Source organism: Pelobates fuscus, chromosome 4 (assembly GCF_036172605.1).
Source record: "Pelobates fuscus isolate aPelFus1 chromosome 4, aPelFus1.pri, whole genome shotgun sequence".
Classification (NCBI taxonomy): domain Eukaryota; kingdom Metazoa; phylum Chordata; class Amphibia; order Anura; family Pelobatidae; genus Pelobates; species Pelobates fuscus.
The window spans coordinates 263882639-263898120 of NC_086320.1; the positions used below are offsets into that span (position 1 = coordinate 263882639).

A 15482-nucleotide genomic window follows, 5' to 3' on the forward strand; every position below is an offset into this window, starting at 1 on the left:
GTGTTCTTTGGGTGATGTGATGGGTTTGCGCCAGACATAGCATTTTCTTTGATGGCTGAAAAGCCATGTTCTTTCCATTTGGTTATGATAGATTGATGGTGCTCCTGGGGATCATCAAAGATTTGGATATTTTTTTATAACCTAACCCTGACTTGTACTTCTCAACAACATTGTCCCTTACTTGTTTGGAGAATTCCTTGGTCTTCATGGCAGTGTTTGGTTAGTGGTGCCACTTGCTTAGGTGTTGCAGCCTCTGGGCCTTTCAAAAAAGGTGTGTATATTTAATGACAGATCATGTGACACTTAGATTGCACACAGGTGGACATCATTTCACTAATTATGTGACTTCTGAAGGTAATTGGCTGCACCAGAGCTTTTTATGGGCTTCATAACAAAGGGGGTGAATACATACGCACATGCCAATTTTCTGTTTTCTATTTCTAAAAAAATTGTTTTATGTTCTGATCCATCACATAAAATTCAGATTAATAAAACATTGAATTTAACGCTGTAATGTAACAAAATAGGTAAAAAGTCAAGGGGAGTGAATACTTTTGCAAGGCACTGTATGTTCTACACCTTAATCAGCAAGTTTGGAAATTTAACTCTGAAGTCACCAATACATTAAAGTTGGTATCTATTTAAAGGGACACTATAATCACCAAAACAACATTAGCTTAATAAAGTAATTTTAGCATATAGGTCATACTCTTGCAGTCTCACTGCTCAATTCTCTGCCATTTAGGGGTTAAATAACTTTGTTTATGCATCACTAGTTATATCTCCTTTATGCAACTTACATAGCCTTCCTCAACACTTCCTGTAAAGAGTCATCTAATGTTTACACTTCTTTTATTGTACAGTCTGTTAAATGTAGATTTTCTTACCTCCTGCTCTGTCAATAGCTTCATAGACCTTGCAGGAGCCTCCTTTGAGTGCTTAAAGTTCAATTTACAGAGCAGGAGATAAAAACACCTGGAGTAAGTTAACATGCAATTAAAAATGAAACCATTTTTTATGCATGCTGTTTCAGTCACAGCCAGGGGAATTGTGGCTAGGGCTGCATGCACAGAAATAAGTTATTTAACTCCTAAATGGCAGAGAATTGAGTATTGAGACTGCAGAGGCATTATATATACACCAACATTGCTTCAGTATGCTAGTTATGTTGTTTTTGCTGACTATAGTGTACCTTTAATTCAGTCTTGTTTTCTGAAATTCTAAAATTGTTGGGGATTTTTAGAATGTTATTTGAGTTTGCCAGATACTATACCACATTTAGTTATGCTTTTGCTGCACTTGACAAGGGTCTTCAGCTATGGAAACAGAAGGCATTTTTGTTATAAATAATTCAACTATAATACAGTTTTGGAAATTATGAAGAACAGGAATAAGATTACAATTACAGCATCAAAACACACCATCTGACAATGTGGGTGTGGGGAGCTGTAACCAAAATAAAAAGCCCAACAGTCCTAGTTATTCACGCCCATCAAGGGGAATAGAGGAATGGGAAAGTGAAAATAAATTATAAATATGTCATAGGGAAAAAGCTTGACATTTAGAAGACCTGTTCTGGTGTGGATATTGTAAAGCAGGAAGCTACACTGTGGTCCCCAACATGTTAACATGTTAATGGCCTCCACTCTCAGAATTTTGTGAGTGTGGCACATAGCCAGTTGTAATTCAGTAACATGGGGGGTTTGGCAGAGGGGGACAGAGTTTGAGATAGATTTTTTTTTTCTGCGTATTTCTTACATTAATCATACATTTTCTGATCATTTCAGACATTACCATGGGATCTCTGGACGGTAAGGCCTCTTTTTGTTTCTTTACATGTACTTTATAGTATTTTAATGTGTGTATATCACTCTACGATTACATATAAGAATGTACTAATGTCAGAAACGCATGTATACAATTGTGAATAAGAATTCACAATAAAGTCCTACATTATGTGGGGATATTTATGGGATAATAATTGTAAACAGAGAGAATTGCCCACGATTTCAATTCTCAGATCCTTAATCGTTATCGTGTTAAATGAAATGTATAACCATATACCGGTAATTAAAAATCACAAATTGTTATAAAAATAGATATTTATTTCTTAACAATTTAAATAATAATGATGAGTAACATGCATGATAATAATCAATGGAATTTGAGTATAACATGAATATGTAATACAATATGGCAATAATAATTAATATGCAGTATAAAAACAATATGCAATACAATAGGCAATTTACTTCCTGGTTAGTACAGCATAGACTCCATTAGCTGTCAAGACTGATTTACGACCCTTTCTTTACAGCTAAGGAAACAAAGTTTTAAGGAGACAGAGCATTCCTTAGAGCTGCAGTAAAACTTTCTGGCAGAAGTAACCCTTTCAATGCTGGTTAGACCTCCTAAGTAGTTAAGATTTACTCCTATGTAATATTAAATAAAAATAATATTTAAATAGTCAGTAATCACTCCTTGATCCATCCAATGAGAAATCTACATGTTACATAAGCTGATATTTTAATTAATTTGCCTAAATAGATATTTTATCTTATTTTAGAGCCAATCAATACAGCTGGATAAATGGTCATGATATGCTAACGTGATATTAATCACACAAATACATTAATGATTATATTGATCCCAGCTGCAGATAGGATGCTATAACCATATATATATTCTTTAATAATTAAGATCTCTAAATATGAAATCAAACATGATTTATCCAGTCATATATCATGCTATTAATTTTAATTAATTTAAATTAATTAATTAAATGCCTGTATATTTACCAGTTATGTAGATATTTTCTCATCAGATATCCTCAGGTAGCTAAATGTCATAGATCTCTTTCTCTGCATGGAGTGTGAGAGTTTCTTGGTTACTCTGGTCGCCCGATTCTGCCTGGATCTCTCTGAATCCCCAGAGTGTCGTAATGTCTCTCTCTTCAATCTTTGAATCTCCGAATTTCTGAATCTCCCTCTCTTCCCTTGTCTTAACTTTTTAAAGGGAAAAATTCCTTAGGTGATAGCCAATCACAAATGTGGGGTGTGGTTGCCTTCTAGGTAATCATTTTAATATTCGAACTCAAGAGGGCAGCCTTGTTCCACTAGACATACCTATCCAGGAAAGAGTTAACTTTTCCTGGTGGCTATTTTTGACGTCATTTACGTTATCTTTATGTAGCCATAATTTTATATTCACTTGTCAGATCACACAGTTTTTCTCAGTTTTGTCCAGACTATGCGTCTGCAAATTCTGCTATAATTCCTAAAATTGATAGTTTGGGAACTAAGTTTCACCTTAAACTATAATGGGACGTTGTACAATATCGAAAGTAAAATTTACTTATTTAATCTCCTCTGTCACCTAAGTCTGGGAATATAATTTATACAGTCTGTCCATCCCCCGTTCTCAATGTCTTATCTCTTTGTTGTTTATATACACATTCCATTCAGCTTGGGCAAAGCAGTCAGTTTTTAGAGAAAAGATAGAATTTTGTGTCTTTGTTAACTTGAGAATAACAAAATGGAGTCTGGTCTGTTTAGCAATGACTTCAGAATATACACTTTGTACTTCTATCATAGCACAAAATGTCTGCAGATATAAATACCCTGACATAACCCCCCTTTAGTGCCTGTCATAGCCAAATAATTTAGCTTATGAATAGGCACTATGGAAGTCACAAGACATAGTGTGCAATCACATCATTTCTGACATAGGCTCATGCGTGGAATGAACATTTTTGTATAGATTTGTACCTGTAAGTGTTTTGAACTTTACGCTTAGTACAATCAACCATAATATCATCATTATCATAACACACCCAATAACAATCTTAACATGGATGAACCAGTCAACACGATCAATAAGGTCAGTATCTAACTCAGAGTATTTAAATGTGTCCACAGAAATGTTATCTTTCTTGATCGACATTTGTATAGTGTGGTTGGGCTTATGGTCCAGCAAGAACTTTAGATTAGGATCTAGAGGGATATCTAGATTCTGGAAGGGATCTACCATCTCAATAGCACTTTCGAGGACGTCAGTGTACACTGGGTATAGCGTAACGTCACCGATGGTGATACGAGAGTCGTGGGGTACCTTGATCAGTGATACAGGTGCTGGTAAGGCAATTACTTTATTAGTCACCTGGTCCCTGCGAAAAACACTCATGTTTTTAAGACACGTGCTTACCAACCACTTATCTTTTACTAAGATAGCATGCACTAACGCATTGCTGTCGGTTTTTGACATAGTCACTTGACATGTTTCAGAGCCATGTTTAAGGTACTCGATGCCACACAAAGCATTGGTAGAATCGTACACAAAAGGTTTTCCATCACATTGGAAATTATTGTCTTTGAATTTCTCACAGTCATTCAAAATGGGTATTGAATACCAATCTGGTATCCACGGTTGAAAAGCCAAAACATCTGGGGTTTGGACTTTTACATGGATATTTTCCTTCCATGTACCAACGTTGTAAATTGTTTTCATTTAAAAAATGTTTTTGGGAGTTACATATGGTATGGCCAATAAAAAGCAAATCTCCATACGTTCCGGGTCAATTAAGAGAGGTATAGCGCTCCCCATCTCAAAGGCCAGATTTAATTGCATGGGCTCAATTGTTTCTCCATCCACATTGGCGAGCATCGCATGAACAATATCCTTGGATACAAAATACAGAGGTATGCGTCCCCCTGCCAATTCGATCATTCCAGTTTGTACTTCGTCGAGAAAAGCAGGTGTGTGGAACAATATTGGGTCATGCAGAAATAGAAGTTCACGCTTAAATAAGTCATGACTTTGGTGCAACTCAGTGGATTTGGCAATTAACTCCGAATGCAAATTTGTTGTAACAACTGTGTCTTCCACAATAGTTAACACGTCTTGGAGAAGTGTTCTTTGCTCTTTTATCACCTGATGAATATCGTTAATGTGTTGCTTTAGCGCATAGATTTCCATATCCAGCTTTTGGACAGTAATAGAGTTGGCTGCAGACATTCCAGTTGCGACAACTGCACCAACAGTGGCACAAACTAATGCAACAATTATAGCGGTCAGGAACCTTTTGGGTCGGTTACTCATCGAAATAGAACTGGATACAAATGGTTTCCGGGCTTGCTCCAAGATGTTTCGCACACGGTCCTGTGCTCTTTGGAGGTGCATCTGGTACCAAGTCTGTAACTCAGGAAGTTGCATCGATGAAATGTTGTACGCCTTCTCGATGGAAATCTTGGGGTCCAAGCTGACGAGCACACGTTGGGTAAGGATCCTCTTCTCTGTTAAGATGAACCCTGGTGTCTCTTGAATCAGGATGCCGGAAGATGGTCCCATCTCTGCGATCGGGTCAGTCCGTAGCTCTTGGCACAGGAGCAGTACGATCCAGAAACACGCCACATCCTTCTTGGACATCTTTCGACAGTCACGGATCAGGAACTCGTTTCAGACTTATCTACTAATGATTCAAGGTTTGTTAAGTATACAAACTTATAACAGTGTGACATCACTTGGCCTAGGACAAAACATTATTACGATTCATCAACATATGTATTCTCTCTAATTCTATTTTTATAACTTCATCCCTCACTACATTTATTACTGACTCCTCAGCAATATGCCTATAGCAGTTATACTAGCTAGTAACCTGCTTAGAAAATGTAGTTATTGGATGGCAAGGAAATGGTTAATGACATGAACGTACATGAGATCATGACACATCACAACATTTCACATCATACGATACCACGTGAATCAAGCATTCATCCAGGTTAGTCGTTCACCCTTCTGCATCTGAATCCACACCTATAATCCTTAATTGAGATTTAGGATGACAAGCACGCAACTGGTTAATGTGAACCCACTTTTCCATAAAATCACCATCCTTAGGAATTTTTATTTTGTACGCTACTGGGGAAATTTTGTCAATGATGACATATGGCCCTTTCCAAGAAGGTAAAAATTTCTTTTCCTTGACTTGATTTCGCGCAAAATTATACAGATAGACTTGATCTGTTATCTCATATTCCTTTTTCGTGGTTTTTAAATCGTAATAGGTCTTAACCCCTGTCGCTGCTTTCTCTAGATTCTTTTGGGCAAAAGCAAACGCATGTTGTAAATGCTTGCGCAAATCTTCGATATACTGATGCGTAGTGGCAGCATTGATCAAATTATGATCCGAAGTACGATATAGTAAATGCTGTGGTAAAACCATCTTTCTTCCTGTCATCAATTCAAAAGGTGACAATTTGGTAGCAGTGCTAGGTGTAGCTCTAATCGCCATTAAAACTAGGGGCAATTTAATGTCCCAGTCTTTACCAGACTCCTTAACGTACTTCTTCAGAATATTAATGATAGACTGGTTATATCGCTCTACCCCCCCGCTAGACGCAGCGCGGTATGCAATATGTAGCTTTCGTTTAACACCTAGAATATTCCACATCTTAGCCATTACTTCGCTGGTAAAATGACTACCTCTGTCTGACTCAATTCTTTGAGGCAGACCGAACCTGGAAAAGACATGGTTAATCAACAAAGTGGCGCACACGGTACTCGTGTTCTCTTTACAAGGCAAACATTCTATCCACTTTGTGTACATACATGTAACGGTTAACATGTATTTGTTACCTCTTGAAGATCTTGTTACAGGACCTATAAAGTCAATTTGGATATCAGACCAGGGTAATGACACCCCCCTCTTCTGAAGTGGTGCACGATGGGTTGGACCATGGGGTTGATATTGCGGACAAATCAAGCATCCCTGACAGTATGTCTTATCATCTCTTAACATGTGTGGCCAATATGCATAATCACGCAATATCTCATATGTGATCTTATCACCACGATGCCCAGATGTAGGTGCATCATGTGCGTGTTGGAGCATTAACCCTCGGAATACAGTTGGGACTACCCATTGTTGAATACCATGTTTAGAAGTTCTGACCAGCAACCCATCCATGATACTAAATTGGACTTTATATCTTATCAAGATTCGTAAATCTTCATTATCTTTGCAATCCTCATCTGTGATGGGATTTGCAGTAGGTTCTTCTATATGTTTATAGAATATACCTATGACAGGATCGTTCTTCTGACTGGTAATCAGGTCCTCACTAGGAGCTTCTTGACTCCATTGCACGACATTTAAGTCGGCATTATCTCTAGCCTGTCGTCTAGTTATGGCTTCAACGTGAATTGAACCCATAAGATCATCAATGTTTAGGGTTTCACCATTGATGGCCGCTTGTTTTGCCAGTGAATCGGCTAAGTCATTACCATCCTTGTCAATACCTTCTATTTTAGAATGGCCTTTGGTTTTCTTCCAATATATGGTTAAACCATGTTCCTTAACCAACTCATCAATTTTACAAAACAATTTCCCATGTTTAACAGGTTTGTTATTGCTTTTCAGCATTTGGTTACGTTTCCAGCTAGGCAGATATTCGACGAAACTGTTGCGAACATAGTTGGAATCAGTTATGATAACAAATTCTGTGATACTATATTCTATTGCCATTTGAATGGTCTTATATACTGCACAGAGTTCGGCTATCTGACTGCTTTTGGGACCAATACTGTATCCTATAGATACATTGGGATAATCACCTATCCAGGCAATTCCGATACCTGCAACTAACTTCCGTTCAGCACCAGCGACGTGGTGATATGAACAACCATCAATGTATACCCACGGTAGTGGTCGACAGTATTCCTTGTCATAAACTTTATAAGGGGATAGCAATTGCTCTTCTAGGAAGTCATCTCCGGTGTCATTATCATCCAGAGATGGAGCAGTACAGTCATGTAATTCTGCTAAACCTTGGGCAACTGGGCTTCTCTTATTATGTTTATAACGAACTTCTAATGGCCATCCCTGTAAGGATAGAGTCCATGCAGTAATCCGACTGTTAGAGAGATTACCGTCTCTAATTCTTTCACTCTGCAGATACTGTAGAGGTTGGTGAGCTGTTTCTACAATTATTTTCTCACCTTGGATATAGCTACGAAAATTTTGTAGTGCCCAAATAGTCGACAATAACGCCTTCTCACACGTGTTGAATTTAACTTCAACAGGTGACAAAGTCTTGCTAGCATATGCAATAACTTTGTTTAAACTGTCCTGCTTCTGATACAGAACAGCACTTATGCTTAAATCGGTATATCCTGTCTCCAGATAGAAGGGTTTACCCCCCTCTGGGTATGCTAAACAGGGTGCCTGAGTGAGCTTCCTCCTCAGTTCACTTACCGCTAGGTCCTGAGGCTCCCCCCAGTTCCAGGTAGTTTCCTTTTTAAGCAGGTGTAAGAGTGGTTTCGTTATTTCTGCATAGTTATCTATAAACTTACGGGAGTAGTTAGTCATACCAAGGAACGATCTTAATTCCCTGATATTTGAAGGTGTTTTAGCCTTCAGTACGGCTTCAACCTTCTTCCTCTGGGGATTTAATCCTTCAGAGGTTACCTCATGTCCTAGGAAATTGACATGGGTGCGACACCATTGTGCCTTATGTAAAGACAGTTTAATCCCTGCCTCTCTTAACTGAGTGAGAACATGTCTAATCTCTATGATATGTTTATCAAAGGAAGTGCTTTTCAGCAAGACATCGTCGACATATGATAACGTTCCTCTCTCGAGTGCATCAGGCATAGCTTTATGCATGAACACAGCGAATTTATGACCAGAGTTTATGTAACCGAAAGGCATACGGGTCCAGGTATACTGCTGCTTTCCAAATGTGAAGGCCAATTTGTATTGGTCTTCATTATGGACTGGTACAGTCCAATATCCCTGCGCACAGTCAATGGCAGTGAATATTTTGGATCCCTGCATTTGTACCAAACATTGGTCTATGTATGGCACTGGCCAACCAGACATATAGACGCGTTTATTTAGCTGTCGTAAGTCAGCGCATAAACGCCATTGTCCATTAGGTTTCAGAATCCCCAAGATCGGATTATTATACGAACTGTGCACTGGACGTATAATACCCCTTTCCTTTAAGTTCTGAATGATGTCTTGTAGACCATCGTATGACGCTAATGGGAGTCTATATTGTTTGATAAATACAGGTGGTAAATTTGGGTCAGTTTGTATTCTGGCTACGTGGAGGTTAGTTAACCCACAGTCGTAGGAATCTTTGGCAAAAATATCTTGGAATTCCAAAAGGATTTCCTTTAGCTGCTGCCGCTCAGCATCGTTGGAGCAACCGTCAGCTAAAGATATTTGCTCTACTAGCCTTTCCTGAAATCCTGGAAAGATTTCAGGCTGGCCTATCTCATAAGCTTCTTCAAGCCTAGAAGTTAGGTCAGTTCGGTGTTGACTTACCTTTTCTCTTTGGTCGTGATACTCTTGTGATTCCTGCTCATTGAGCGGATGATCGAAGGTGATTGACGCTTCTTCGATTTTACACGAGCCGTCTTCGACGTTGAAGGGATATACAGATAGGATAGTAAATAATCCTTCTGGGGAGGAATGGAATATTTGATCGACAATTTCGTCCTCAGTTAAGTATTCTTCAGGGATGAGGCCTATAATTTGGTTTTGGAAACCAAATGTATAGTACTCTGCATCCAATGCTAGACCTAATAATGTTCCTTTTGGTAAAGTAACACTATTGGGTGTAACATTGTTAACCATTATACAGGTGGGATTCTTACCAATACTTACCATTGGTGTATGCGTTACCACCATCCCTAATTGTTGTATCCTGTTGGATAAACAGATTAGGGCATCAGGGTTTTCTAATCTCTGACCCTCCTTGACCTGTAGGGGTAAAAGAAAGTTATTTGTCCCTTGTGGAATGGTTATGTCATCAGGAACTTGGATACTTACCGCATATGGTAGTATTTGTCCTGATTTCAGGGCGTTTTCCTCGTGTAGGTATCCACAAGGATTGCCTTTTAACCTTGTCCACAAGTTGGAATTAATCAGGTCAAGGTGTATGGCAAAGCGATGTATGACATCATTGCCAATGTAAACCTGATAGCGAGGTTCGTCTATCACTAGGAATAGATGTTTAACTGTCTTATTTCCGATGGAAATAGATAGTAAACATTTTGCTATCACATTGTGACTCTCTGATTCGCCATCCAGGTTCTGGATCCACCTGTCATGTGGGGAAGCGTACCTGAACATTTTAGGATTAGCGATCTGCTTTAACAGACCTCTGCTAATATAGCTGTTCTCACTCTGTAAGACCAGCTTTGCATTCCTATTTCTTCCTAAGTCATTTATCTGAATAGGAAAGAATAAGTTGTTATTAACCCTTTCAATTATGGCAAGGAATTGAGCATGACCTGCCAGATCTACAGATTCAACATAGTCCCTGTGGAGAGAAATGGTTAAAACATCACCTTCCAGAGAGACATTCTGGATTCTCTCTGGAGCAATTCTTACGGAATGCTCATCTACAGGTGCGATTGCATCATTCACCTGCAGGATAGTCACGTCAGGTGACTGACTATTCCTAAAATGTACCTCTATCGAGTCAGGTCTTTCCTCTATTACATGGCAGTTACGATCAGATTGTACATGTGATTTCTCATAGGTTATAGGAACCTTAGCTTGTGACCATACAATTCCATTCACACAGTCAATAATTGTGTTAAGTCTTCTGAGTATGTCTATACCCAGAATCAGTCGGTTATAGGGAAGATCTACCACTATCACCGGGTGTCTAAAGGTTTTGTTACCTATTTTAAACTTTAACCAGGTATTGCCAATAACATGAAGTGCATTTCCTTCAACACTCAATAGAGCATTGGGGAAATCTCTTAGCTTCGGCTTATCCGTTGCTAAGTCCATTACCTGCTGGAAGTAGGTATTGGATAAGATCGTGGCTTGTGAACCAGTATCTATTAACCCTTTGAAAGGCTGGGGTAGCGAATCCTGTATTTCTACAGACATGTAGTACCTTCCTTCATGTTCTTCTAATTCACATAAGAATTTAGAATGTGTCAACATATTACTTGTTTTCCATACATTACCGGTCACAGCAGTAGTTTCTACCTGTACTGAGGAATGCTCAGTCTTACCCACAGGCCCATCCTTTTTAGGATTATCTTGAACTGTCAAGCGGGAACTAGTGGTCGGCATCTCATCAGTTAACCCTTTCAGGGCTGGATCCTGGAAACTAGTGGTTGCTGGGGCTATTTTAGCCTTTGGCTGAAATGAAAAAACAGAGGAACACGTTGCGCCTCCTTCACCCGGAAGTGAAGTGACGGGATTGGCAATAGGTTTCCTAACACAACTATCGTTTATTTGACTGTTAGTACCTGGAAAGGAAACAGGGTTAGGCATTACATCTACTGACAACCTATCCTGTTTAGTCACTGTAGCTATATTTGCTGCGGCACTTGTTGTTGTTGCTGTTGCAATTGCACAGGTGTCTCTGCAATTTGAGCTGTTCCTAAAAAAGGATTGATAGCAAAGACTTGGTTGATTTTTGTCATTTGCTCCATTAATTTGCACATCTGATCTGTCAATTGACCAACCTGATGACGCAAATTATTTCCCCCATTGCCGTTTTGTCTTTGACCATTAGAGTTTGGCTGGGATGGCTGAGACTGCTGGGAGTTATTGGAAGCAGATTGGTTGTTTCTGTTTCCATATCTCCTATTTCCTTGAGGATTCCTTCTCCATTGGGAATTGCCTTGGTTTTTATTAACCCAGGGGCGTTTATTCCCATTGGCATTGGATTTTTCAGAGTTATTGTCAGAGGAGTTTGCAGAATTGGTTCTGGTATTTTCCTGTTTCTGAGGCTTTGGTGTTTTCAAAACCTCAGAATAGGTCCTCTTTTTCTGTTGGGTTTCTAAACCTAACTGAATTTTAGTCTCTGATACCATTTTATCACCAGGTTTCTTAACCTTTGGCTGATTTTCGTCATGTGCATGGTGTATGGTATACAATTTCATGCACTGACTGACTAGCCATTCTAATGGTAGCTTACAATCATAATCTCTTGCAAGATTCATTTGTATACTTACCGGCATGGCATGAAAATACAGATCTTTGAAGTCTGTGCTTTCATACCTGGGTTTTCTTTGGGCCACGGAGTATGCATTCTTAAGAATTACTAAAATTCTCTGGGGCTTTGATCTGGACGGCACTTTAAGTTATAAAGCGCCTTCTTTGCAGAAGCAACGGTTTTATACTTACCATATTCCATGATTATTTCATATTTCATTTTGGACCAGGACATTAACTGCATAGCTTGAAGACTTTCAAGATAAACACGGCACATTGAATCAAAGGTCCATGTAATGAACCATTTCTTTTGAATGTCATCATACATGCCCAATGAATTCATTGCTCTATCATAATTTTCCAGATGTTCAGATATGTTTCCTGAACCTCTAGAAAATTGTGGGACAGTCTCTCTAAGGAACTTAACAACCTTTGGCGATTCATAAACAGGCGTCGTTGATTTACGACTTCTGTTTCTGTTTAAACGTCTATGCGATCTGTCTGCCGAAGAGGAATTAGACCCGTACAACAGTGCAGATGGCATATCAGTCACATGGCCTTCAGAGTGGACAGTGCAATCACTTTCACTCCCATCACTCTGAGCTTCTTGTTCACTGTCACAATTCTGATCAGCATCAGAATCCTGCCAGTGTACAGAACCATGTCTGTTTTCATTCCTATCACCTTGAACTGGACTCTCCCTCTCAAGTTTGGCCAAGACAGCTTTTTCAAACTGTTCTGCCCAAGATTGCCAAGGTTGTTTGGCAATGCCAGGAGATGGAGAATTCTGTTTCACAGGTGATATTCCTGAATTACTCACCTCATTCCTTATAGACTGTTTTATGAAAACTTGGTCTGGTGTGGGAAAAACATGACAAGGAGGGGATTTATAGATAGTCTTTTCTTTCATTTTTGTGCAACTTTTTGGCACAGAATGATGGCTATCAACCTCACTGCCTGATTTCGGACTCTCCTCTTCATATTTATCCAATTGCATTTTGAGCTGATTTATTTCCTGTGCATATTTGTCCATCAAAGCTGTCATTTCTTTTTCATGATCAGCCTGACGAGTTTTATGCTCAGCAAGTAAATCTTGGAGTTTCCCATCTTGAATGCCAAATTGTTCACTGTACGTGTCCAGTTTGGTATTCAATACCTTGTTTTCATCTAACGCCTTAAGAAGTGCTGTCATAAAGAAAGGCCAGGAGTGTATTATGTACCCCATCTTTTTCTCTATGTTCTTTTGTTCAGCAATTACTTTAAGTTGTTTCAGTATGTGTTCATCAGTCATAAGCGTCCGTTTAGCATCCCATTCTACGCTCTTTAACCAAACGTCATAGCTTAAATCATTTTTCATATGTTTATGAATATTGATTAGAGCATTTTTTCTTAAGTCTTCAATTATTTCAGTATTATCTGTTACAGATGTATCGCTGGCCATATTTTATACAATGATTTAATCTCAATACAAAACTCTTTTCTATATTAAGATTAATTGCATGAATTACACAAATATTATTATTGTATGGAATATAATTTCAACTTAAACGATCTCAGCGACAGTGCCTCCAATTTGTGGGGATATTTATGGGATAATAATTGTAAACAGAGAGAATTGCCCACGATTTCAATTCTCAGATCCTTAATCGTTATCGTGTTAAATGAAATGTATAACCATATACCGGTAATTAAAAATCACAAATTGTTATAAAAATAGATATTTATTTCTTAACAATTTAAATAATAATGATGAGTAACATGCATGATAATAATCAATGGAATTCGAGTATAACATGAATATGTAATACAATATGGCAATAATAATTAATATGCAGTATAAAAACAATATGCAATACAATAGGCAATTTACTTCCTGGTTAGTACAGCATAGACTCCATTAGCTGTCAAGACTGATTTACGACCCTTTCTTTACAGCTAAGGAAACAAAGTTTTAAGGAGACAGAACATTCCTTAGAGCTGCAGTAAAACTTTCTGGCAGAAGTAACCCTTTCAATGCTGGTTAGACCTCCTAAGTAGTTAAGATTTACTCCTATGTAATATTAAATAAAAATAATATTTAAATAGTCAGTAATCACTCCTTGATCCATCCAATGAGAAATCTACATGTTACATAAGCTGATATTTTAATTAATTTGCCTAAATAGATATTTTATCTTATTTTAGAGCCAATCAATACAGCTGGATAAATGGTCATGATATGCTAACGTGATATTAATCACACAAATACATTAATGATTATATTGATCCCAGCTGCAGATAGGATGCTATAACCATATATATATTCTTTAATAATTAAGATCTCTAAATATGAAATCAAACATGATGTATCCAGTCATATATCATGCTATTAATTTTAATTAATTTAAATTAATTAATTAAATGCCTGTATATTTACCAGTTATGTAGATATTTTCTCATCAGATATCCTCAGGTAGCTAAATGTCATAGATCTCTTTCTCTGCATGGAGTGTGAGAGTTTCTTGGTTACTCTGGTCGCCCGATTCTGCCTGGATCTCTCTGAATCCCCAGAGTGTCGTAATGTCTCTCTCTTCAATCTTTGAATCTCCGAATTTCTGAATCTCCCTCTCTTCCCTTGTCTTAACTTTTTAAAGGGAAAAATTCCTTAGGTGATAGCCAATCACAAATGTGGGGTGTGGTTGCCTTCTAGGTAATCATTTTAATATTCGAACTCAAGAGGGCAGCCTTGTTCCACTAGACATACCTATCCAGGAAAGAGTTAACTTTTCCTGGTGGCTATTTTTGACGTCATTTACGTTATCTTTATGTAGCCATAATTTTATATTCACTTGTCAGATCACACAGTTTTTCTCAGTTTTGTCCAGACTATGCGTCTGCAAATTCTGCTATAATTCCTAAAATTGATAGTTTGGGAACTAAGTTTCACCTTAAACTATAATGGGACGTTGTACAATATCGAAAGTAAAATTTACTTATTTAATCTCCTCTGTCACCTAAGTCTGGGAATAGAATTTATACAGTCTGTCCATCCCCCGTTCTCAATGTCTTATCTCTTTGTTGTTTATATACACATTCCATTCAGCTTGGGCAAAGCAGTCAGTTTTTAGAGAAAAGATAGAATTTTGTGTCTTTGTTAACTTGAGAATAACAAAATGGAGTCTGGTCTGTTTAGCAATGACTTCAGAATATACACTTTGTACTTCTATCATAGCACAAAATGTCTGCCGATATAAATACCCTGACAATTAGGTACTTTTATCAAAGACTTGGTAGAATTAAAATCCATCCCAATCCAGGAAAAAAGTAACAGCACCTCTGAGAAGCAGGAACAATAGGTATACTAAAACAAACAGTAAAATTAAGAATAAAGCAGACACTATACAAGTCTATAACATTGCTTATTAAAATTAAAATAGAAAATTATGCAATCCATGTAGGATATACGTGTCATCTTGTACTATGTAACAGAATGTATGAGAGTGAGGTAACAAACAACAAAGTAACACAAACT

At 37.9% G+C, this 15482-nt stretch overlaps 1 protein-coding gene across 2 annotated transcripts in view; it reads left to right on the forward strand.

The window, feature by feature from the left end:
• Window positions 1–15482, forward strand: part of AMPH (amphiphysin) — a 207156-nt gene that overhangs the window by 155605 nt on the left and 36069 nt on the right. For both annotated transcript variants that reach the window (XM_063452081.1, XM_063452082.1), the window contains one exon: window positions 1788–1811. In XM_063452081.1, the coding sequence (XP_063308151.1) occupies window positions 1788–1811 (24 nt within the window). The remainder of the gene's footprint in view (window positions 1–1787; window positions 1812–15482) is intronic.